Source organism: Protopterus annectens, chromosome 7.part0, assembly GCF_019279795.1.
Source record: "Protopterus annectens isolate FY-2018-M chromosome 7.part0, PAN1.0, whole genome shotgun sequence".
NCBI lineage: Eukaryota > Metazoa > Chordata > Ceratodontiformes > Protopteridae > Protopterus > Protopterus annectens.
In genome coordinates, this window is record NC_056739.1 from 739,954,317 (window position 1) to 739,977,810 (window position 23,494).

General features: G+C 43.8%; 1 protein-coding gene across 1 annotated transcript in view; it reads right to left on the minus strand.

Moving 5' to 3' along the window:
* GPC2 (glypican 2) overlaps positions 1-23,494 on the minus strand; it is a 740,846-nt gene that overhangs the window by 349,366 nt on the left and 367,986 nt on the right. Inside the window, exon 5 of the mRNA XM_044077271.1 lies at positions 3,130-3,295. Coding sequence (XP_043933206.1) covers positions 3,130-3,295 — 166 coding nt within the window. The remainder of the gene's footprint in view (positions 1-3,129; positions 3,296-23,494) is intronic.

Here is a 23,494-nt window from a genome sequence, read left to right on the forward strand (position 1 = left end):
AGGGCCCGTGAGTGAACATGCACAGATCTAGCAAAGAGTTTCCAGATAGCCTACTCCTAAGCAATAGACACACTCTCTGTGGGCATCAGAGTTGGGTATCTTAAGCCTACAGGAACTGCACTTTTTAAAACCTGCTGTATTTTCAGCCATCTTAAAAGGAAAGTAAAAGAGAAGAGATAGAAGAAAAATCTCTTTGATTTTTTTTTTTGCAGTAAAAAGATAAAGAAAGAAAGAAAGAAAATGACCAGCAATAGTAAAAAAAAATAACTACCCTAAAGGCGGGTAAGAGAGATTTTTGTGGAAAGAAAAAGAAAAGAGTTACTAGCAATGGTAACTAGACATACCCGATATCAGGTAGAAAGAACCTGTAGAAAAGAAAAACGAGTAAAGGAAGGATAGAGAATTTAGCAAAATCTACTTTTACTCACAAAACAGTGACTAAAGCAAACTCAGAGCTCAAAAGAGTTCAATCCAAGTTTGAACTATAATAGCGGCAAATGAGATCTGAGGTAATATAGGGGTTGGGGCATTATGAGTAAGGGGAGGAGCTCAAGAGTCAGATCCAAGAGTCTGGAAGAATTCGGATCCGAATTCAGATCTGAGACCCATTCATTGAGGAATGAATGAAAATGACAACATCAGATTAGTTGCCACACAGTTTATACCTTGCATGCAAGGAGTGTTACAGTGCTCAGGTTTTAGTTAAAATAAATAAAAAAATACATTAAAAAATTATTTATTTTTTTTTTACTTTTAAACTGTATCAAACTGCTTGCTACAATGTAGACAGCAGTTGTTTCAGTTTAGGCCACACATGGAGCACTACAGTGCTCAGGTCTGAGCACAACTGCAACAAAGGAGGGCACAGAAAGGGGACCTGAATGGCTGGGGGGTTGTGTTGTGCATCTGTGTAATATAAGGAACGTCCATTTTTTTTATTTATTTGGGGTTCTTCAATGAAAAAGCTGGGGGGGGGTTGTGGATCTGTAATAACCCAATCGTTATAATGATAACACTGCCTTTAAGAAACCCATTTCTATTCTGTGATAGTGATGTAATGTGCATTTTTTGTTGCTCTTCACAAGAAGAGCTGAGGGGGTGAGTCTCTGGTTCATAGTACCAGCACAGGGAGCTAGCTGATCCAGCTATGCTTCTGACTTGTTATGCCTTGGTTAGCCAAGTCATTTTAATTTTCCACAAATGTCTTATGACCATTTCTATACCCTTTGCCTTCTCTCTGTTTGAAGCAGAACTCCTTCTCAAGTGGCCATTACAAGTAGCCTGGCTGGGGGTAGTTGCTTTGCAAGACTGCCAAAAGTGTAATAATGCACTGACCAATGTTGCTGCAGGAAGGCAGGGAATCATCTTTACCATGAAGTGCGGTGACTTTTAGAGCTTTATGAAGTAGACTGCTGCCACAAGGCATATTTATGGATGACAGCTTCTGGAAAATCCCATGGATGTGAAATGTGCTGCAGTGGTGATTTCTAGGATACATATAATAAGTTTTAATTACTGTAGAAATGCCATACCTTTTTTTCTAATGGCATTTGTAAAATAAATTTGCAGAATACTGACCAAGACCCAGAGCTAGTATTATTTTTGACAGAGTTCATGTACCCAGATACTCAAGCCTGGCACTTAATCTCTCGTAATCCATTCATTCTTACTGGCAAGTGCAAAAGTCAGGATGACAAGCAGTGAATTAGTGATAATGTAGGCATAGAATTACACCCTTACTACATCCCTACATCCCATCCCAGCAGTGAACCTTGTCAACTCAAATCAAAATCTGCCTGCTGCTCCATTACTTATGCAGCCTTTACTTTAGTTCCCATGGCTTACTGTTTTGGTACTGTTGCAGTGGGCATGAGGAATACTGTGGGGTGGGTGGTCCAAAAATGTACTTCAGCTGTACGGATATACTGAAAACTTAAGCTGATGTAAATATTTTCAAAACACAGACATAAAATAGAATTTGTTTCATATGGTCAGGTCTGAAATTTTGTTATGTCAAAAAGAGAGACAGAAACAGAGAAAAAAGCAAATTAATTCTCATTATCCTAAAGATAGATAACCAACCATGACAGGTCATATTTGGATAAATTCATCCTAGATATTGCACAGAGAAACTTGTGCATATTTTGTAGGAAGGACATAAAATGAAGGAACCTGGCAGACGGTGCACAGCATTTGAGTTGTTAATGAGCTGCGTCTTGTAGTCCAGGGTTTATTCTCTCAGTCTCCGTTTGCCTAATTAAATGACTCTGAACAAGTCACTTAACCAAACAGTGTCCCTGAGCTACATCTGGAAAAGGTCCATGGGGATCAGTGCTCTACCCTGGTTAATAAATACAAATAAAAAAATAAAAATACAGGGAAACAAAAATAAAAGTTAACCCACAAGGCTAGCATTTCCAAATAAATTCCATCATTAATCTAAAGCATTCTTCACTTTGGCAGCCACTCCCAAAAGTTCATTCAGCACTACTCCTCAACCTAAATAGGACCAGAATAAGGTTTATTTCAATTGTTCCCATAGGAAACTCAGACTTAGTGTCAGGCACTTTCTGATATACCAACCCACCCCTCGAGCCCTCTTCGCAACTCTACAGACCAATCAACACAAGTTCATATGATGCAGCTGTGGAGAAAATGCAATTATTATGTAGAAGACAAAACTTACTGTGAGCTAGTTAGCTTGTTTAAAAGATACAGGCCATTAATGCCGGGCACTTGCAACACCCACATTTTTCTCCCTTCAACTTTTAGGTTTAAATGATTTTCTATCCAGGAAGATAAGAGCAACTTTACAGCATTGATCCCCATTCAGAAAGTTTAAAAAATGTAAAGGAAAATCAAAATCAGCCCCTTAAATGCACGTTAATCTTCTGGTGTAGAGAAGTGATTTGCTGTAGGTCAGTTTTGGGCTGCATGTAGCTTTAAGTCAGATTTTACTCTTCCAAGTTTGTTGTAAGAGCTTATACAAGTTGGGACTGAAAACTCCAATCTTGCTTCTCATCCTCTAACCTAAAAGAATCCCTCCTACCAAATTTAATAACTGTCTGGTCCTCTGTCTTTCTGCAATCCCAAAGCCAAGAACTAAAATTTCACAGACATAACACTTACCAATAAAATTATTCCATTCAATGTCAAGATCTGCCTGATTGGCAAGGCAACCTTTCATAACGTTGCGGCAAAATCCATTGCAAGACTTAAGTGTAGGCATTCCACGACACAGAGGGCAGTAGGTCATTCGCATGACAGCCCTTAAACAATCACGAGTTGGCGCTACCTGTTGGAAGGATAGAATAAACTTGATTTTCCAAATCAATGTATATCTTTTTGCTACATAAGAATGCAGAAGTTAATGACAGAGAATGCTAATAATCTGACTAGTTTTATATAACCAGGGAAAGCCTAAAAAGTATGTTAACAGTTGCATGGAGACAGCTGTATGTTAGTAGTTGCATAGAGGCAGCTGTACCCACCAGGAAGAAGTACATAACTAACTCAAAAAACAAGCTACGCTGGTGGAATCACAACATCAATAGGTTCTATAATAGAAGAAAACCACGACAAAATATTAGGCGGTGTAGCACCCAGCAGGATAAAAGTACTTTCATCAAATTAAATAAATAACTCAGTGTAACTCAGTCTACCAAAGCCAAATTTGAGGTAAATTTGGCCTCCCAAGCTAAAGACCACTACAGGGCTTTTTGTGCTATGTTTGCAGACTCAAAGGCAATACACAATTGTGTGTAGAGCATACTGTTAACGGAACCACCTACAACGAGCCAGAAGATATACAGCAAACTTACTGGCAGACAAATTCAGCTCTAATTTTACCCCACTCTCCCCCCCTCAACCTCTCTTCAGGTAATAACGTCAAATAGAACTCCCTCTACTATAACTAGGGAACAGGTCTTCAATGCTCTCTGAGGCCAAGAACACTGCATTGATGGGCCCAGACAACATCCTACGATGCCTTCTAAATATTATGAAACATGACCTATCAGGCTCTCCGGAATTACTAACTGTAGCCTCCATACAAGCTTCATGGCTAACGAATGGAGAGCAACAACAGTCCTTCCCTCTGCATAAAGGTGGGCCATCTACAGACCCTGGAAACTACAGACCCATAAGTCTCACTTGTCTCATATACAAAGCCATGGACATAATCATCATGGAAATGATCAATAATGACAATGAAAGCCTCCACACAATAGACCCAACCCAGTTTGGTTTTGTCAAGGGTAGGTCATGTCTACTCAACCTGAAGAAAGTACAATTGTGTACACTTACCATAAATGTAGATGTTCGAGTGTATTCACTGTTGCAGTCATTACTTCTGAGTAATCTGCTGGCAGGTTGCCCTCAGTTGGCCTGAATAACAAAGTCTTAGGTCCTGCGTCGGTTGCTGTCTCCTCTTCCATGACGTCAGGTCGTCAGGGGTATAAAACATGCAGCCAATGCCATTTTATTCAGTTTTTCTTGCCCCAGATGTCAGGTTCCCCCCAAATGGGGAGCAAATATATATATATATATATATATATATATATATACATATAAGTAAACAGGAAATATATAAATGAATTTTTAGAAACATAAACTTTACCTTCAACTAAAAGCAAATACACCACAAAGGCTTTTGAGTATAGTGAAGGAAAGAAAAGGTATAGAATGGGGGATGGCGGGTGGGTAACCCGGACTGCAACAGTGAATACACTCGAATATCTACATTTATGGTAAGTGTACACAACTGTACTGTTCTTCGTGTTTCACTGTTGCAGTCATTACATTTGGGTAGAATCCCAAAGCTATGGATGGGAGGATGGAACTAAACAGCATTAGGAGCAGCTATAAGGCCCTGCAGGACTGCAGTGGCAAAGCCTGCCCTGGATTTGGAGAAGAGAGGTAAATGATAATGCTTTGTAAAAAGGTATGAACAGAGCTCCAAGTAGCAGCTTCTAGAATATCTTTGGTTGGAACCCCTCTGAGAAAAGCTGCTGAAGTAGAGGCAGCCATGGTGGAATGTGATCTGATCCCCCTGGGCACAGGTTTACCATGGTGCTAATAGCAGAAATGAATGCAGTGGCTTATCCAGTTAGAAATAGTCTGCTTTGATATAGCCTTCCCCTGTGATCCTGCAGAAAATGCTACCAGTAGTTGCTCAGACTTTCTTAGAGATTTGGTCCTGTTTAAGTAGAATCTTAGTTGTCTGTGTACAATCAATGAATGCAGAATCTGCTGCCCCTTGTTCTGCAGATTTGGGTAAAATGTTGGCAGGTGAATGGTCAGGTTAAGAGCCACACTGGATACCACTTTAGGTATAAAAGAAGGATTGGTCCTGAGGGACACCCTGTCCGGGTAAAATATAATGAAAGGCTCCACTGCCATGAGAGCCTGTAGCTCTGAAACCCTTCTTGCTGAAGTGACTGCCAAAAGTAAAGCTGTCTTCCAAGATAGAAATTTTATATCCACAGTAGCTGCATTTTCAAAAGGAGGCAGGGTGAGTTTTTCCAGTACAAAATTGAGGTCCCATGCAGGAGTTGGTGCTCTTCTGGGAGGCCTTAAATTTTTGGCCACTCTAAGATACTGCTTAAGCAGTGGATGAGGAAAGAGGGGAGGCTCTGTGTTGTAATGAGCCAAGATGGCAGAGGCATGGATTTTTATTGAAGAAAAAGATAGGCCCTTGTCAAGCATCTCAGTTAAATATTGTAAAATCTGAGGAATATTGGGCTTTGCTGTGTCTATTCCAAAATCTCTTCCATTTATCAGCGTAAGATTTTCTAGTACTAGGCCTTCTGGCTTCCAAAATGACATCCATCACAGATTTACTGAGAGGTGTGGTTTGAATAACTACTTGATTAGCCATGCTGCAAGATTCAGAGTTTGGAGCTGAGTGTGCAGAATTTGATAGTTCTGCTGAGACAGTAGGTGAGTTATTTGAGGCAAGTACCATGGAGGAAGTTGTGACACGTTCCTTAGAAGTGGGTACCAGTGCTGGTGAGGCCGGTCTGGAGCAATTAGGATCATTTTTGTTTTTTCCTGTCTGACTTTTAGTAAGACCTTGGAGAGAAGAGACAGAGGGAGAAAGGCATAGACTGAGGTTGTTCCAGCTGAAAGATAGAGCATCTACTTTCCATGCTTTTTTGTGATGAGCTCTTGTGCAGAATTTGTCCAACTGATAATTTTGGGGAGAGGCGAATAGATCTATGTCTGGGCTCCCCCATTTCTGTGTTAAGATGCTAAAGATTTGTGGATCCAGTTTCCATTCATGCGGGTCCATAAGATTTCTGCTTAAGTCGTCTGCCAGAGTATTTTGCTTTCCTGGCAGGAATTGAGCTTGGAGATGTATTTGGTAAGTCAAGGCTGTGTTCCACAAGGCCATGGCTAGTCTGCAAAGTGTGTAGGAATGTGTACCCCCCTGCTTGTTTATGTGTCACATAGCTGTGGTGTTGTCCGTCTTTATCAGTAGTTGTCCTGGATGAAGAAAGTCCTTGAAGGCTGTCAGAGCATTCTGAACAGTTAGCATTTCTTTCTGGTTGATATGCAGATGCATTTGGTTTGGGCTCCATTTGTCCTGAATGCATCTCCCTGCCAGGTGCCCCCCCCCCCCAAGCATAGTCTGATGCATCTGTAGTTAGGGTTTGGGTGGCAGGGGGTAGAGTGAATGACAGTCCCTTGTTTTGGTGACATGTCTCTGCCCACCAAAGAAACTCCTGTTGTAGACAGGGAATGAGAGGAATCATTGTTTCTAGGCTGTGACAATGTTGACTCCATAAACTTTTTAGGTACCATTGAAGTTTCCTCATATGCAGTCTCGCATATGGAATTAGCAGAATGCAGGATGCAATGAACCCCAAAACCTGCAGAATTTGTCTTGCAGACAACTGGGTTCTTGTTGCCACTTGTTTGAAGTATGTTGTCAGTTGCCCTTGTTTGTCTGGCGTGAGGTAAGCCATCTGGGCAGTTGTATTCAAGCTTGCACCCAGGAATGTAATTATTTGAGAGGGTACCAGTTGTGATTTCTTTTCGTTTATGGTGTACCCTAGGCATGCTAGAAGCCTTTTCACAAATGCCAGATGTTGAAGAAGAGTGTCCTTGTCCTCTGCTTGAATGAGACAGTCGTCCAGATAAGGATAAATTTGTATGCTTCTTTGTCTGCAAAATGCAATTACTGGTGCCAGGCACTTTGTAAAGACCCTGGGCGCAGTAGATAAGCCAAAGGGCAGTGCAGAGAATTGGTAATGCAAAAAAAGTACAGTTTTGTACCTACCATAAATGTAGATGTTCGAGTGTGCAGACTAGTCACGAGTTATAGGGATTGGTTCTAGGTCCTCTCCTGTTTGGCATTTACTTCTCAGAAGACCAGGCCAACACAGAGAGACTCTGGCTGACCAATTTCGCAGACGACTGCAAGTTGGAAGCCGTTATTAATTCCCCAAGTGATGTAGACATCCTACAGAAAGGCCTCAGTGAGACCAATGACTGGTGTCGAAACCATGGCCTTAAGCTTAATACCAAAAAATGTGTTGTCATCCCCTTTGGGAAAAACTCAGTTCCCACTAATTACCACATTGAAGGGAGCCCACTGAACACTGAAGGCATTCTAAAAGATCTGGGGACATAGGTTGACATCAACCTCTCCTTCGACCACCACAATGCCACTGTGGTCAGAAAGTCCTTCTATGTGACACATCTTATTACTAAGGGTTTTGCATCCAGGTAGAAAGAGATCATCTCCTCTCTGTCTCTCTACTCTTCCCTCATTAGGCCAGTCATCAAGTATAATTTCTCATTTGGCACTTACCTCACTAGATACATGCAGCAGCTGGAAAGGCCACAAAAGTACCTCATGAAGAGGATCCTAGACCTTAAACACTTGTCATACACGGACAGACTCAAAAAAACTCAAGCTGTTCTCTGTCTCATATCATCTACTAAGAGGCAATCTTTGCTTGACTTACAAAACCATGTCTGACCCAGCTCTGTTAGAAATGCTACATCTAAAGAAATCCCAATCCCTCCGCACCACACACTCCAGAGACCTCAACCTCATTACCACAATGAACAGAACAGGCTGGGGGGACGGGTTCCTCACCCAGGGACTGCCCATGTTCTGGAATAGACTTCCCGTGCATGTCGGGCGGAGCGCCTCACTGGCCCTCTTTGGGAGGGGTCTTGATGAGTGGATGGGAGGTGGGGGGTTTGCCCCTGGGATCGCTCCAGTGGCTCTACTTGATAGAGGCGCTGGGTACCAACGTCGGGAGGCCCGACACCAGGGTACATCTATGGGCTAGGCTTGTAAAGGCTCCAGGGCCATTAGCCTAGTACACACCTGTGAACCTGTGTTCACACTGCTGCAGTCATTACACTTGGGTTATCCTGCCGTCAGGCGATCCTGCAGTCGGCCTGAGTTCCAAAGTCTTGGTCCGGCGTCGATTGCTGTCGCTTCTTCCCTGACGTCAGTGCACCAGGGGTATATAAGATGCATCCGACGCCATTTTCTTCAGTTTTTCTTGCCCCAGATGTCAGGTGCCCCCAAGTAGGTAGGCAATACATATTGCTAATCAAAAATATACAATAAAAACAATACCTTCAGTTACCAGCAAATACACCCCAAAGGTTGTATAGGATAGAAAGGTATAGATAAGTCCAGCTAGTTCAGAGGGGATGGAGGGAGGGTAACCTGGACTGCAGCAGTGTGACCACTCGAACATCTACATTTATGGTAGGTACAAAACTGTACTATGTTCGTATTACACTGCTGCAGTCATTACACTTGGGTAGAATCCCAAAGCTGAGGTTGGGTGGCTGGTCTATAAAGAATTAGAATTGGCTATGAGGCCCTGCAGAACTGCAGTGACAAATCCTGCTCTGGATTTAGAGTAAAGAGGCAGGTGGTAATGCTTGGTAAAGGTGTGCACTAAACTCCAAGCTGCAGCCTCCAAAATTTCCTTGGTAGGTACTCCTCTGAGAAAGGCTGTTGAAGTGGCTGTTGCCCTGGTGGAATGTGGCCTAATGTTATTTGGGACTGATTTTCCATGATGTGTGTAGCAGAACTGAATAAAGTGTCCTATCCATTTGGATATAGTCTGCTTGAGATAGCCTTGCCCTGTGATCCTGCAGCATATGCAACAAACAGTTGCTCAGTTTTCCTGAAAGCCTTTGTTTTGTCCAAGTAGAAGCATAGCTGCCTTTGTATGTCCAAAGAATGCAGAAGTTTCTCCCCTTTATTCTGGGGGTTTGGACAAAAAGTTGGCAAATGGATGGTTTGGTTAAGAGCCACACTAGATACCACCTTTGGCATAAAGGTAGGGTTTGTCCTTAAAGATACCCTGTCCTGATGAAAAATTATAAAAGGTTCCACTGCCATTAATGCCTGTAGCTCTGAGACTCTTCGTGCTGAAGTTACTGCTAGGAGCAGAGCTGTTTTCCATGATAAAAATTTGAGATCGGCTGTATTGGCTGGCTCAAAAGGTGGTAGGGTTAGTTTTTCCAATATGAAATTGAGGTCCCAAGTTGGTGTTGGTGCTCTCCGGGGCGGTCTTATGTTTTTAGCCCCTCTGAGGTACTGCTTTAGCAAGGGATGAGAGACTAAAGGAGGATCCGTGTTGTAATGTGCTGAAATGGCAGAGGCGTGGATCTTAATTGATGAGAAGGAGAGGCCTCTGTCCAGCATCTCAGTTAAGTATTGTAAAATCTGAGGAATGTTTGGAACAAGAGGGTCAAGGCTTTGAGCCTGGTTCCAGGCACAGAATCTCTTCCATTTTTCTGAGTAAGCTTTCCTGGTGCTAGGCCTCCTGGCCTCCAAAATGACATCCATAACAGCTTTAGAGAGAGGTGTTGTCTGTTTGACTAATGTATCTGCCATGCAGCCAGGTTTAGGGTTTTGAGCTGACCGTGCAGGATCTGATTGTTTTGTTGAGTCAGAAGGTGCGGAATTTGAGGCAAAATCCATGGTGGGCCTTGAGCCATGTTCCTTAAGATAGGGTACCACTGCTGGCGTGGCCAGTCTGGAGAAATCAGGATCATCTGTGGTTTTTCTTGTCTGGCTTTTAGGAGTACTTTTGAAAGGAGAGGCAGCGGCGGGAAGGCATAAACTTTTAGGTTTTTCCAGCTGAACAGAAGAGCATCCACTTTCCATGCTTGTTTGTGTTAAGTCCTTGTGCAGAATTTTTGTAGTTGGCAATTCAGTGGGGAGGCAAAAAGATCTATGTCTGGGCACCCCCACTTTTGCGTTACCATGCTGAAGATGTGTGGATTCAATTTCCATTCGTGAGGGTCCATGATATTTCTGCTTAGATCGTCTGCCAGAGTATTTTTCTTTCCTGGCAGGAATTGGGCTCGCAGGTGAACTTGATACGTTAGAGCTGTGTTCCACAAGGTCATGGCTTGCCTGCATAGGGGATAAGAATGAGTGCCCCCTTGCTTGTTTATGTACCACATTACTGTGGTGTTGTCTGTCTTTAGTAGTAATTGTCCTGGATGTAGAAGGTCCTTGAAAGCTGTTAGGGCATTTTGAACAGCCAACATCTCTTTTTGATTGATGTGAAGATGCATCTGGTCTGTGGTCCACTTGCCCTGAATGCATTTTCCTGCCATGTGTGCTCCCCAGGCGTAATCCAAAGCATCTGTTGTTAGAGTTTGCCTGGCTGTGGGTTGGGTAAAAGGCTGACCCTTGTTTAGGTGACATGCCTGTGCCCACCATCGAAACTCCTGTTGTAGGCAGGGAATCATTGGTATTACTGCTTCCAAACTGTGAGAGTGTTGAGTCCAAACACTTTTTAGGTACCACTGTAATTTCCTCATATGCAGTCTGGCATATGGTATTAGTAGTATGCAGGATGCCATGAATCCCAGGGCCTGCAGAATTTTTCTTGCAGGGAGATGGGACTTTCTTGCCAGTAATTGAAAATATTGAGTTAGTTGAACTTGTTTGTCTGGCGTGAGGTAAGCCATCTGGGCCGTTGTATTTAAGCTGGCACCCAGGAATATAATCTGTTGCGAGGGCACTAATTTTGACTTCTTTTCGTTTACTGTGTACCCTAGAGAAATTAGCAACCTTTTTACAAACGCCAGATGCTGTAGAAGAATGTCCTTTGTCTCTGCTTGAATGAGGCAGTAGTCCAGATATGGATATATTTGAAGTCCTTTTTGTCTGCAAAATGCAATTACTGGTGTCAGACACTTTGTGAAGACCTTGGGCGCAGTAGATAAGCCAAAGGGCAGTGCAGATTATTGGTAGTGCATTATACCAGCTTTGAATCTGAGGTATCTTCTGCAATTTTGTCTTATAGGGACATGCAGGTATGCCTCTTTGAGGTCCAGAGTAACAAGCCAAGCCTTCTTGCCCAGCATGGGTAGAAGCTGCTGTAATGTCAACATTTTAAATTTCGGAATATCCAGGTAAGTATTCAGAATTGAAAGGTCTAGTATGGGCCTCCAGGCCTTGTCCTTTCTGGGGACCAGGAAGAGTCTTGAGTAAAATCCTTGTCCTTGTTCCTGTTTTGGTACTTTTTGAATAGCTCTCATGTCCATGAGGGCTGAAATTTGTTGTTGTGCCTCTGCCCATTGATTTTGTGGCAGTTCTGGCATTCCTTTTAGCCTTGGTAGAGTATGAAAGTGGAATCTGTAACCTTGAGACACAATATTCAGGACCCATTTGTCTTGGGTGATTGTTTGCCAGTTTTGAGAAAAAAGTACTAGTTTTCCCCCTAAGGGGGCTTTCAAAAGGGACGTGCTTGGCGCATGAAGGGGAAAGTCATTGTGACTGTTTCCTGTATGGTTGAGACTTGTCCTCACCACCTTTTGGGGTTGAGGTGCCCCACTGTCGTTGTCTGTTTGAGCCTTGGGGTTGAGATCTGCCTCTTGGGCGTTTGTATCTGCCTCTCTGTGGCCTGTCTGACACTGGAAAGGACCAATTCTTTGTTGGCCAATTTCTGCTAAACCAAGGTGGCTGTACCTGTAAGAAATCCTTGACTGTTTGCATAGATTTAGCTTTATCCTCCATTTTCTTTAACACCTCTTCTGCCTTAAAACCAAACAAAGTATTATGCTGTAAAGGAGCATCCAATAATTTTGCCTTAACATGGTCAAGTAAACTTTGTTCTTTTAACCAAGCATGTCTTCGAATCACAGAACCTGTAACTGCAGCTCTACAAGAGGCCTCTAAAGAATCAAAACCACATTGCAGAGTATGTTTTCCCACCTGTTCAACTGCATGCAATAAATCCTGCATTTCTTTACAATCAGGAGCTTCTGTGCTTGCAAGCATTTTTTGTTTTAACTGAGCCATTAAATATTGTTGGTACTTAAGCATGTGAAACTGGCAATTTAAAGCTCTTACTGCTAAAGTTGCAGAAGTGTATACTTTCTTCCTCCATCTATCCAAAGCTCTGGAATCTCTGTCAGAGGGTACTGGATTTTTTGCAATGGAAGCCTTAACCCCTTTTTGACCCTGGGAAATAGTTTCTGGATCAGCAGAAGGGTTTTTGTAAAGAAACTTGTGAGAGTCAGGGACTCTATAATACCTATCTGGCTTGGCTGGACCAGGGGGCAAAGAGTCAGGAGATAAGCTGGATTCAGAGAACACATCATCCACAACATCTAGCACAGGCGGAATAGCCAGGGGCCTGTGTTGAGGCAATAAGAGGAAATCCCTGAGCCTTTTCTTGCATTCTGAGTAATCCTGGCTTTCCCAGTGGAAATGCTCCCTCATGGTATGTAACGTTTCCCCAAAAGAGTAATCCTCAGGAGGAGAGGCTGAAGGGATAGATTCTTCAGCATCAGAGTTCTCATAGGGGGTAGAGGGTATCCCTGGTCTGATGAGGAATCAGAGGAAATGGAAACCTGATCAGAGGAGTCATAGTCTGTATCCTGCCTAGGCCTTTTCGCAGGAGGGGGATGGGAACCCCTGATTAGAGTAATGAGGTTTTCGGCCATTTTAAGCATCTGTTTCTTAAGCATGGAGGACTGTCCAGGAAAATGCTGTACTTGTTTCTTTGTCTTTAATGGTACCTTTGTCTTGACTGTTGTTTTAATGGTAAGTTGTGAATGTCTGAAAACACCCTCAGAAGCCGATGCCTGCTCAGCGGCTCCGGACCCATCTGAGGGATTAGTTTCCGTAGGCCCCATACCTTGAGTTTCCAGAGGCCTAGATGTCTCCACGTGGGAGTCTGAGGCGGCCTGTGGCTCTGAGGTAGCGGGTGTCAGGGGCTGCGATAGCGCCTCACTGAAAACCGGCGAACCGGTGACTGGCCTAGAAGAGGTTTCTTCGTTGGTTTTGGACCTCGGATGCCTGTCTTTATCCTTGTCTTTGTGTTTTTTTGGTATTGAGGTCGTCGGCTGATCCGACGGCATCGTATAATTGAACCTTCGGCCAAAGTAGTGCAAAGCAAAATCAAAACGTCTTTTTATAGTGCGTTTGTTAAATCTAGCACAAAACCAACAACTAGTGACGTCGTGATCAGAGCCTAGGCATGGAATACAGTAAGAGTGGAAGTCCTTATGAGGTATTTGTTTCCCACAAGAAATACAATTATTAACTTTTTCTGACATCGGTCTGAGGCAAGAAAAAAGTTTCCCCAACGGGGTACTTAGCTTTATTGAAGACTTCGGATCTGAAATTCGACTTCGAAAATCTCAGGAGTCGGCCAACCGGCACTTGCGAACTGCTTCTGCTTCGGGCACCACGCAGCAAGAAAAACTGAGGAAAATGGCGTCGGATGCATCTTATATACCCCTGGCGCACTGACGTCAGGGAAGAAGCGACAGCAACCGACACCAGACCAAGACTTTGGAACTCAGGCCGAATGTGGGACTGCCTGATGGCAGGATACCCCAAATGTAATGACTGCAGCAGTGTAACACGATGAACATCCTCCTTTAAAGCAGATGTATCTTCTGCATGATTCCCTTATTGGGATATGCAGGTATGCCTCTTTTAAGTCTAGAGTTACTAACCAAGTATTCTTGCCTAGCATAGGCAGTAGCTGTTGTAAAATCAGCATTTTGAATTTTGGAATGTCCAGGAATGTGTTCAGAATTAATAAGTCCAGTATTGGGCACCATGAATTGTCTTTTCTGGGTACCAGGAAAAGTCTTGAATAAAAACCTTGTCCTTTTTCCTTTTCTGGTACCGGCTGAATAGCCCCTATATCCATGAGGGACAAGACTTGTTTCTGAGCCTCTGCCCACTGATTTTGTGGCAGATCCGGCCATCCATTTGGAAATGGCAAAGTATGGAAATGAAATCTGTACCCCTGGGATACTATGTTTAATACCCACTTATCCTGGGTAATTAAAGTACAGTTTTGTACCTACCATAAATGTAGATGTTCGAGTGTAAACACTGCTGCAGTCATTACACTTGGGTTATCTTGCCATCAGGCGGTTCCCCAGCTGGCCTGAGTTCCAAAGTCTTGGTCCAGCGTCGGTTGCTGTCGCCTCCTCCCTGATGTCAGTGCGACAGGGGTATATAAGATGCAGCCGACGCCATTTTCTTCAGTTTTTCTTGCCCCAGATGTTAGGTGCCCCCAAATAGGTAGGCAATTCAAATTGCTAGTAAAATATACAAAAGAAAAGCAAACAACCATTTTTAGTTACCAGCAAATACTCCCCATAGGTAGTAAAAGGAAAAAGACATAGGTACGTACCAGAAAGTAAGAGGGGAAGGAGGGAAGGTAACCTGGACTGCGGCAGTGTTTACACTCGAACATCTACATTTATGGTAGGTACAAAGCTGTACTATGTTCATCTTGTTACACTGCTGCAGTCATTACACTTGGGTGGAATCCCAAAGCTGAGGTAGGGAGGCTGGAGCTATAAGGCATTAGGGGTGGCTATAAGGCCCTGCAGCACAGCAGCGGCAAAGCCAGCTCTGGATTTGGAGTATAAAGGCAAATGGTAATGTTTGGTGAAGGTATGCACTGAACTCCATGTTGCTGCTTCTAAAATATCCTTGGTAGGTACTCCTTTGAGGTAGGCAGTTGAAGTGGCTGTTGCCCTGGTGGAGTGAGATCTAATGCTGCTAGGTACAGGTTTCCCATGGTGAGTGTAGCAGAAATGTATACAATGTCCTATCCATTTTGAAATAGTCTGTTTTGAAATGTTTTTTCCCTGTGCTCCTGCAGCATATGCTACCAATAATTGCTCAGATTTTCTGAAAGCTTTGGTTTTGTCCAAGTAGAAGCGTAACTGCCTGTGAATATCCAAAGAATGTAGTAGTCTCTCACCTTTGTTCTGTGGTTTAGGATAAAAAGTTGGCAAGTGAATAGTTTGGTTTAGAGCCACACTTGATACCACCTTTGGCATAAACGTAGGGTTAGTTCTTAAAGACACCCTGTCCTGGTGGAAGATGAGGAAAGGTTCTACTGCCATTAGTGCCTGTAATTCTGAAACTCTTCGTGCTGATGTTATTGCCAGTAGCAGAGCAGTTTTCCAAGAGATGTATTTTAATTCTGCTGTGTTAGCTGGCTCAAAAGGAGGTAAAGTTAGTTTTTCCAAAACAAAGTTGAGGTCCCAAGTTGCTGTAGGTGCTCTACGGGGCTGTCTTATATTTTTAGCCCCTCTGAGGTAATGTTTGAGCTAAAGATTAGAAAAAATTGGTGGATCCGTGTTGTAATGAGCAGAAATGGCTGAGGCATGGATCTTGATGGATGAGAAGGAGAGGCCCTTGTCCAGCATCTCAGTTAAGTATTGAAGTATCTGAGGGATGTTTGGGAAAAGAGGGTCAAGGCTGTGCGCTTGGTTCCAGGCACAGAATCTTTTCCATTTATCTAAGTAGGCTTTCCTGGTGCTAGGCCTTCTGGCCTCCAGAATGACATCCATAACAGCTCTGGAGAGAGGCATTGCTTGCTTGACTAAGGAATTTTCCATGCAGCTAGATTTAAGGTCTTTAGCTGGCTGTGAAGTATCTGATTGCTGTGCTGTGTTAGCAACTGTGGGATTTGAGGCAAAATCCATGGTGGTTCTTGTGCTAAGTTCTTTAAGATTGGGTACCAGTGCTGGCGTGGCCAGTCTGGTGCAATCAGGATCATCTTTGGCTCTTTTTGCCTGGCTTTTATGAGTACCTTTGGAAGAAGAGGTAAAGGAGGGGAAAGCGTATACTTGCAGGTTTTTCCAGCTGAATGAGACGGCATCCACTTTCCATGCTTGTGGATGGTTGCTCCTTGTGCAGAATTTCTGTAACTGGCTGTTCATTGGGGATGCAAACAGATCTATGTCCGGGCTCCACGTTTTTTTTTGATCATTCTGAATATTTGTGGGTTCAACTCCCATTCGTGGGGGTCCATGATGTTTCTGCTTAGGTCGTCTGCCAGTGTGTTTTTCTCTCCTGGCAGGAATTGTGCTTGCAGATGAACTTGGTAGTCTAGAGCTGTGTTCCACAAGGTCATGGCTTGTCTGCAGAGGGGGTAGGAGTGTGTGCCCCCTTGCTTGTTTATGTACCACATAATTGTGGTGTTGTCTGTCTTTAGTAGTAGTTTTCCTGGTTGCAGCAGATCCTTGGAAGCTATAATTGCATTTTGTACAGCTAGCATCTCTTTTTGATTGATGTGGAGATGTCTTTGCTTTGTGGGCCACTCGCCCTGAATACATTTTCCTGCCATGTGTGCTCCCCAGGCGTAATCCAATGCATCTGTTGTCAGTATTTGCCTGGCTGTGGGTTGAGTAAAAGGCTGTCCCTTGTTGAGGTGACAAGCTTGAGCCCACCATCGAAACTCCTGTTGAAGGCAAGGAATTAGTGGTATAACTGTTTCCAAATTTTGACAGTACTGAGACCATATACTCTTTAGGTACCATTGTAGTTTCCTCATATGCAGTCTGGCATATGGAATTAGTATTATGCAAGATGCCATGTAGCCCAAGGCCTGCAGAATTTTTCTTGCAGGGAGTTGGGTCTTTGTTGCCATCAAATTAAAGTATTGAGTCAGTTGTCCTTACTTGTCTGGCGTGAGATAAGCCATCTGTGCCGTTGTGTTCAAGCTGGCACCCAGGAATATTATCTGTTGTGAGGGCACTAGTTTTGATTTCTTTTCATTTAATAACTTTTTTACGTACGCCTGATGCTTTAGAAGAATGTCCTTGCTGTCTGCGTGAATCAGGCAGTCGTCCAGGTATGGATAAATTTGAATTCCTTTTTGCCTGCAAAATGCAATTACTGGTGCCAGGCACTTTGTAAAGACCCTGGGCGCAGTAGATAAGCCAAAGGGCAGTGCAGAGAATTGATAGTGCTTTGAACCAGCTAGAAATCTGAGGTATCTTCTGCAGCTTTGTCTCATAGGGACATGCAGGTATGCCTCCTTGAGGTCCAAAGTCACGAACCAAGCTTTCTTGCCCAGCATGGGAAGAAGCTGCTGTAGTGTTAACATTTTGAATTTTGGAACATCCAGGTAAGTGTTTAGAGAAGAAAGGTTCAGAATGGGTCTCCAGGCTTTGTCCTTTCTGGGAACCAAAAAGAGTCTTGAGTAAAATCCTTGTCCTTGCTCCTGTGGTGGTACCTATTGAATAGCTCTCATGTCCATGAGTGCTGTAATTTGTTTTTGAGCCTCTGCCCATTGATTTGGTGGCAGATTTGGCATTCCTTTTAACCTTGGCAGAGTGTGAAAGTGGAACCTGTAACCTTGAGATACAATGTTGAGAACCCATTTGTCTTTGGTGATGCAATGCCAATTGTGATAGAAAAGTGCCAGTTTTCCTCCTAAGGGTGCTGCCATGAGAGAGCTGTTTGGCAGCTGTAGTGGAAAGTCATTGAGGCTGCTTTTTATAAGGTTGAGGCCTGTCTTCCCCTTCTTTCTGGCCCGGTGTACCCCATTGTCGAGGCCTGTAAGGGCCTTGTGCCCGACCTCTACCTCTTGGATGTCTGTATCTGCCCCTTTGAGGTCTGTCTGTGACTGGAAAGGATCAATTCTTTGTTGGCCAATTTCTGCTAAAACGGGGAGGCTGAACCTGTAAGAAATCTTTCACCGTTTGCATAGATTTTGCCTTATCCTCCATTTTCTTTAATACCTCCTCTGCCTTAACTCCAAACAACACATCCCGCTGTAAAGGTGCATCCAACAATTTGGCCTTAACATGATCTGGTAACGTATGTTCTTTTAACCAAGCATGCCTTCTAATGACAGAGCCTGTAACTGCTGCTCTACAGGAGGCCTCTAAGGAATCAAACCTACACTGCAAAGTATGTTTTCCCACTTGTTCAGCTAAATGCAATAAATCCTGCATTTCTTTCAAATTAGGAGGATCTGAATCTGGAAGCATCTTTTGTTTCAACTGAGACATCAAAAATTGCTGATATTTTAGCATGTGAAACTGGAAATTCAAGGCTCTCGTTGCTAGAGTTGCAGACGTATATATATTCTTTCCCCATCTGTCTAATGCTCTGGAATCTCTGTCAGAGGGAACTGGGTTTTTTGCTGATGAGGCCTTAATCCCCTTGGGTCCCTGAGAAATAGTTTCAGGGTCAGCAACAGGGCTTTTGTACAGAAATTTGTGAGAGTCAGGGACTCTGTAATATCTATTGGGTTTAACTGGGGCTGGGGGTAAGGAGTCAGGGTTTAAGCTGGATTCAGTGTACACATCATCCACAATATCTAACACTGGCGGAATAGCAAGGGGTCTGTGTTGAGGCAATAAAAGGAAGTCTCTGAGCCTTTTCTTGGATTCTGAGTAATCCTGGCCTTCCCAATGGAAATGCTTCCTCATGGTATGTAAGGTCTCCCCAAAGGAGAAGTCCTCAGGCGGAGAGGCTGATGGAACTGATTCCTCAGCATCAGAATCCTCATAAGGCGGTAAAGAATATCCTAGGTCTGAGGATGAATCTGAGGAAATGGACACCTGGTCGGAAGATTCATAGTCTGCATCCTGTCTGGGCCTTTTATCAGGAGGGGGATGGGACCCCCTGATCAGGGTAATAAGGTCTTCGGCCATTTTTAGCATTTGTTTAGGCATGGGAGCCTGGAGAATGCTGTGTCTGTTTCTTTGTTTTTAATGGGGGCTTAGACTTAGCAGAGGGTTTAATGGTTAACTGGGTAGGTCTGAAAACACCCTCTGAAGCAGTGGATTGCTCAGCTACTTCGGTTCCCTCTGAAGGGTTAGTTTCGGTGAGCTGAAAACCTAGAGCGTCCGAAGGCCCAGCCAGCTCCACGTGGGAGTCGGAGGTAGTCTGTGTTTCTGTGGAAGCAGTCGTCAGGGGCTGCGTAGGTGCCTCGCTGAAAATCGGAGAACCGGCGACCGGCCTAGAAGAGGCCTCATCGTCAGTTTTGGGCCTCGGATGCCTGTCCTTGCGCTTTTTATGTAATCCGGTCATCGGAAGTTCTGACGGCATGGTGTAATTGAATTTTCTGCCAAAATAATGTCGGGCAAAATCAAACCGACGTTTAATAGTGCGCTTGTTAAACCTAGCACAAAACCGACAACCAGTGACGTCGTGGTCTGGGCCTAGGCATGGAATACAATAGGAGTGGAAATCCTTATGAGGTATTTGCTTCCCACAAGAAACACAGTTATTAACTTTTACTGACATCGGTCTGAGGCAAGAAAAAGTTTCCCCTATGGGGTACCTAGCTTTGCAGAAGACTTTGGTTCTGGATTCGGAATGAAAATCTCAGGAGTCGGCCGACCGGCACTTGCGGACTGCTTCTGCTTTGGGCACTGCGCGGCAAGAAAGACTGAAGAAAATGGCGTCGGCTGCATCTTATATACCCGTCGCTCTGACGTAAGGGAGGAGGCAACAGCAACCGACGCCGGACCAAGACTTTGGAACTCAGGCCAACTGGGGAACTGCCTGACGGCAGGATAACCCAAGTGTAATGACTGCAGCAGTGTAACACGATGAACATATGCCAGTTTTGATCATGAAGTGCTAGTTTCCCCCCCCAAGGGGGCTGCCAAAAGATAAGTGCTTAGTGATGGTAGAGGAAAGTCATTGAGACTGCTTACTGTAGGGTTGTGCTTTGTTTCCTCCAGATTTGGAGGTGGAGGCACCCCATTGCTTTGATCTGTAAGAACCCTGTTATTGATATCTGGAGCCTTTTGAGCACCTGGATTTGCCCTGATTGGCTCTGTTGGACACAGGAAAGGACCACTTTTTAGTAGGCCAGTGTCTACTGAACCTGGGTGGCTGCACTTGCAAGAAATCTTTTACAGTTTGCATAGATTTAGCTTTGTCTTCCATTTTCTTTAAAACATCTTCTGCCTTATTGCCAGAGTATCATGCTGCAAAGGGGCATCCAACAATTTAGCTTTAACATGATCAGGCAGATTTTGCTCCTTGAGCCAGGCATGCCTTCTAATCACAGATCCAGTAACGACGGCCCTAAAAGAGGCCTCCAAGGAATCAAAACCACATTGCAAAGTATGCTTTTCAACCTGTTCTGCTGAATGCAATAAATCCTGTAACTCTTTATTTTCCACACAATCAGAAATTAACACAATTTTCTGTTTCAGTAAGCCCATAACATGCTGTTGATATTTAAGCATATGAAACTGGCAGTTTAAAGCCCTGATTGCCAAGGTTACAAACATATAAACCTTCTTACCCCATCTATCCAGCGCCCTGGAGTCTCTATCAGAAGAGGTAGGATTTTTGGCTGTAGAAGCCTTTACACCCTTGGGACCCTGAGAGATAATCTCAGGATCAGAAGCAGGATTTTTGAAAAGAAATTTGTGGGAGTCAGGAACCCTGTAATATCAGTCTGGCTTACTAGGAGCCAGAGGCAGGGAATCAGGAGCCATGCTTGATTCCGAGAACACATCATCAACAATGTCTAATACAGGAGGTATTGCTAAAGGCCTATGCTGAGGAAGAAGAAGGAAATCTCTAAGCCTCTTTTTTGATTCAGAGAAGTCCTGACTCTCCCAGTGAAAATGGTCCCTTAAAGTATGCAAAGTCTCTCCAAAAGAGTAATCCTCAGGAGGAGATGCAGATGGGATGGATTCCTCTGCATCAGAATCCTCATAGGGAGGAATAGAAAATTCCTGATCAGAAGAGGAATCAGAAGAAATGGAAACCTAATCTGAAGATTCATAATCAGTGCCTTGCCTAGGCCTCTTAGCGGGGGGGGGGAGGTTTGGGAACCCCTGATCAAGGTAATTAAATCCTCAGCCATTTTGATCATCTGATTTTTAGGTATAGGGGCCTGAGCACGTGGCTCATGCTTCAGTTTTTTAGACATAGAAGTTGTTTTTGACCTTGTTTTTGTTGCTTGCGTCGGTTTAATATAAAAATGTTGAGGTCTGAAAACACCCTCAGAAGCCGGTGCCTGCTCAGCGGCTCTGGATCCATCTAAGGGAGAGACATCCATGGGTTCAATACTCTGAAAATCTCACGGCATACCGGACTCTGAATGGGTCCCAGTAGAGGCCTGCAACTCAAAAGTAGCAGGTATCAGGGGCTGCGAAAGCGTCTCACTGAGTACCGGTGAACCGGTGACTGGCTTAGGAGAAGCTTCATCATTGGTTTTGGACCTCGACAGTCTGTCTCTGTCTTTTTCTTTGCGTTTTTTGTGAACTCCAGTAGTCGGATTGCTAACCGATGACATTTCAGGATAGTTAAATCTTAAACCAAAATACTTAGAAGCAAAAATATACCAACGCTTAATAGTGCGTTGGTTAAATTTAGCACAAAACTGACAGCAAGGCACGTTGTAATCAGGGCCTAGGCAAGGAATACAGTACAAATGAAAATCCTTATGAGGTATTTGCTTCCCACAAGTAATGCAATTATTAACTTTTACTGACATCGGTAAGGAGCAAGAAAAAGTTTCCCCAACGGGGTACTTAGCTTTAGTTTGAAAACTTCGGTTCTGAAACTCGAATACGAAAATTTCAGGAGTTGGCCGATCGGCACTTGCGAACTGCTTCTGCTTCGGGCACTGTGAGGCAAGAAAGACTGAATAAAATGGCGTCAGCTGCATGTTTTATACCCCTGATGATCTGACGTCATGGAAGAGGAGACATCAACCGATACAGGACCCAAGACTTTGTTATTCAGGCCGACTGAGGGCAACCTGCCAGCAGATTACCCAAATGTAATGACTGCAACAGTGAAACACAAAGAACATCTTCTTTGATAAGGTCACCAAAGCAATGGATGACAGCAAAATGGTTCACATGCCTACCTTGATCTGGCCAAGGCATTTGACACAATACTCCACTTGGGCATTGTTGACAAACTCAATGGTTTAGATATAAACCCTTACGTCACCTGGTAGATTCACAGACAGGACCCAGGAAGTCAGAAATGGGGAGTCCACCTCTATAAAGAGGCCAGTCACAAGCAGAGTCCCTCAGGAATTGGTCCTGGGAATGATCCTCTTTGGCATTTAATCCTCTGAAATAAATTCAAATGTCTACGAGTAGGTCCTCTAGCTGACTAAATCTGCAGGGAATTCCAAATTAGGAGCAGTGACAGAATCCCCATTGACACTAATGTTCTCACAGAAGGGCTGACACAGACAAATAACTTGTGTCAGAGCCATGAACTAAACCTAAATGCCAAGAAATGCATAACAGTATCCTTCAGTAAGTCATCCACCCCTGGTAACTATCACATTGACAATACACCCCTAAAAATCAACTCAATAGTCAGGTACATAGGGCACACATAAGCAGAAGTCTAGCTTTTCACCATCACTTATCTACAGTAGTGAGGAAAACGTTCAGTGTTGTTCAACTTATAAACAAAGGTATGACATCTAGGTCCAAAGAGGTTATTGTTCCACTGTATTCTGCATTCATCAGACCTATCATTGAGTACAATGCCCCCTTTCATATGTACCTAACCAGGCACATCCAATAACTGTATCATCCATAGAGGTTCCGCTCTAAAAGAATAGTAAGTAACATGTCCTTTGCAAACTGCTTCAAAGCCCTATCCCTGTATTCTGCCTCCTACAGGTTGTTGAGGGGAGATCTAGGTCTGGCATACAAGGCATTGTCAGACCCCACCCTGATGGACCTCCTACATATCCACAAAACAAACAGCACTAGAATTACCTGTTCTAAACACTTAAACCTTTTCTGTGATATAAACAGGACCTGCTGGATAGACAGGTATGTATTCCCAGACACTACCTTTTCTCTGGAACAGGCACATCATCCATGTAAAACAGAGTTCTTACCTAACCCAATTCTAGTGCAACTTGGACAACTGGATGGGGAAAGTACAGTTGTGTACACTTACCATAAATGTAGATGTTCCGAGTGTGTTCACTGTTGCAGTCATCACCTGTGGATTATCCCTGCTCTGGTAGCCCTTGGTCAGCCCGAACACCAGAATCAATGTTTTTGCGCACCAGCTGCCATTGCCTGTATTCTGATGTCAGGCCATCAGTGCTATAAAGCAAGGCAGCCAAAGTCATTACATCATTTTTTTTGTCCTAACACATCAGAAGCACAAGGGAAAAGAAAGAAGTGGTCCTGGTGGCTAAAAGCCACCTAGGGAAGCTTATGTCCCACTAGGGGAAGAATTATGTTAAATGGGGGA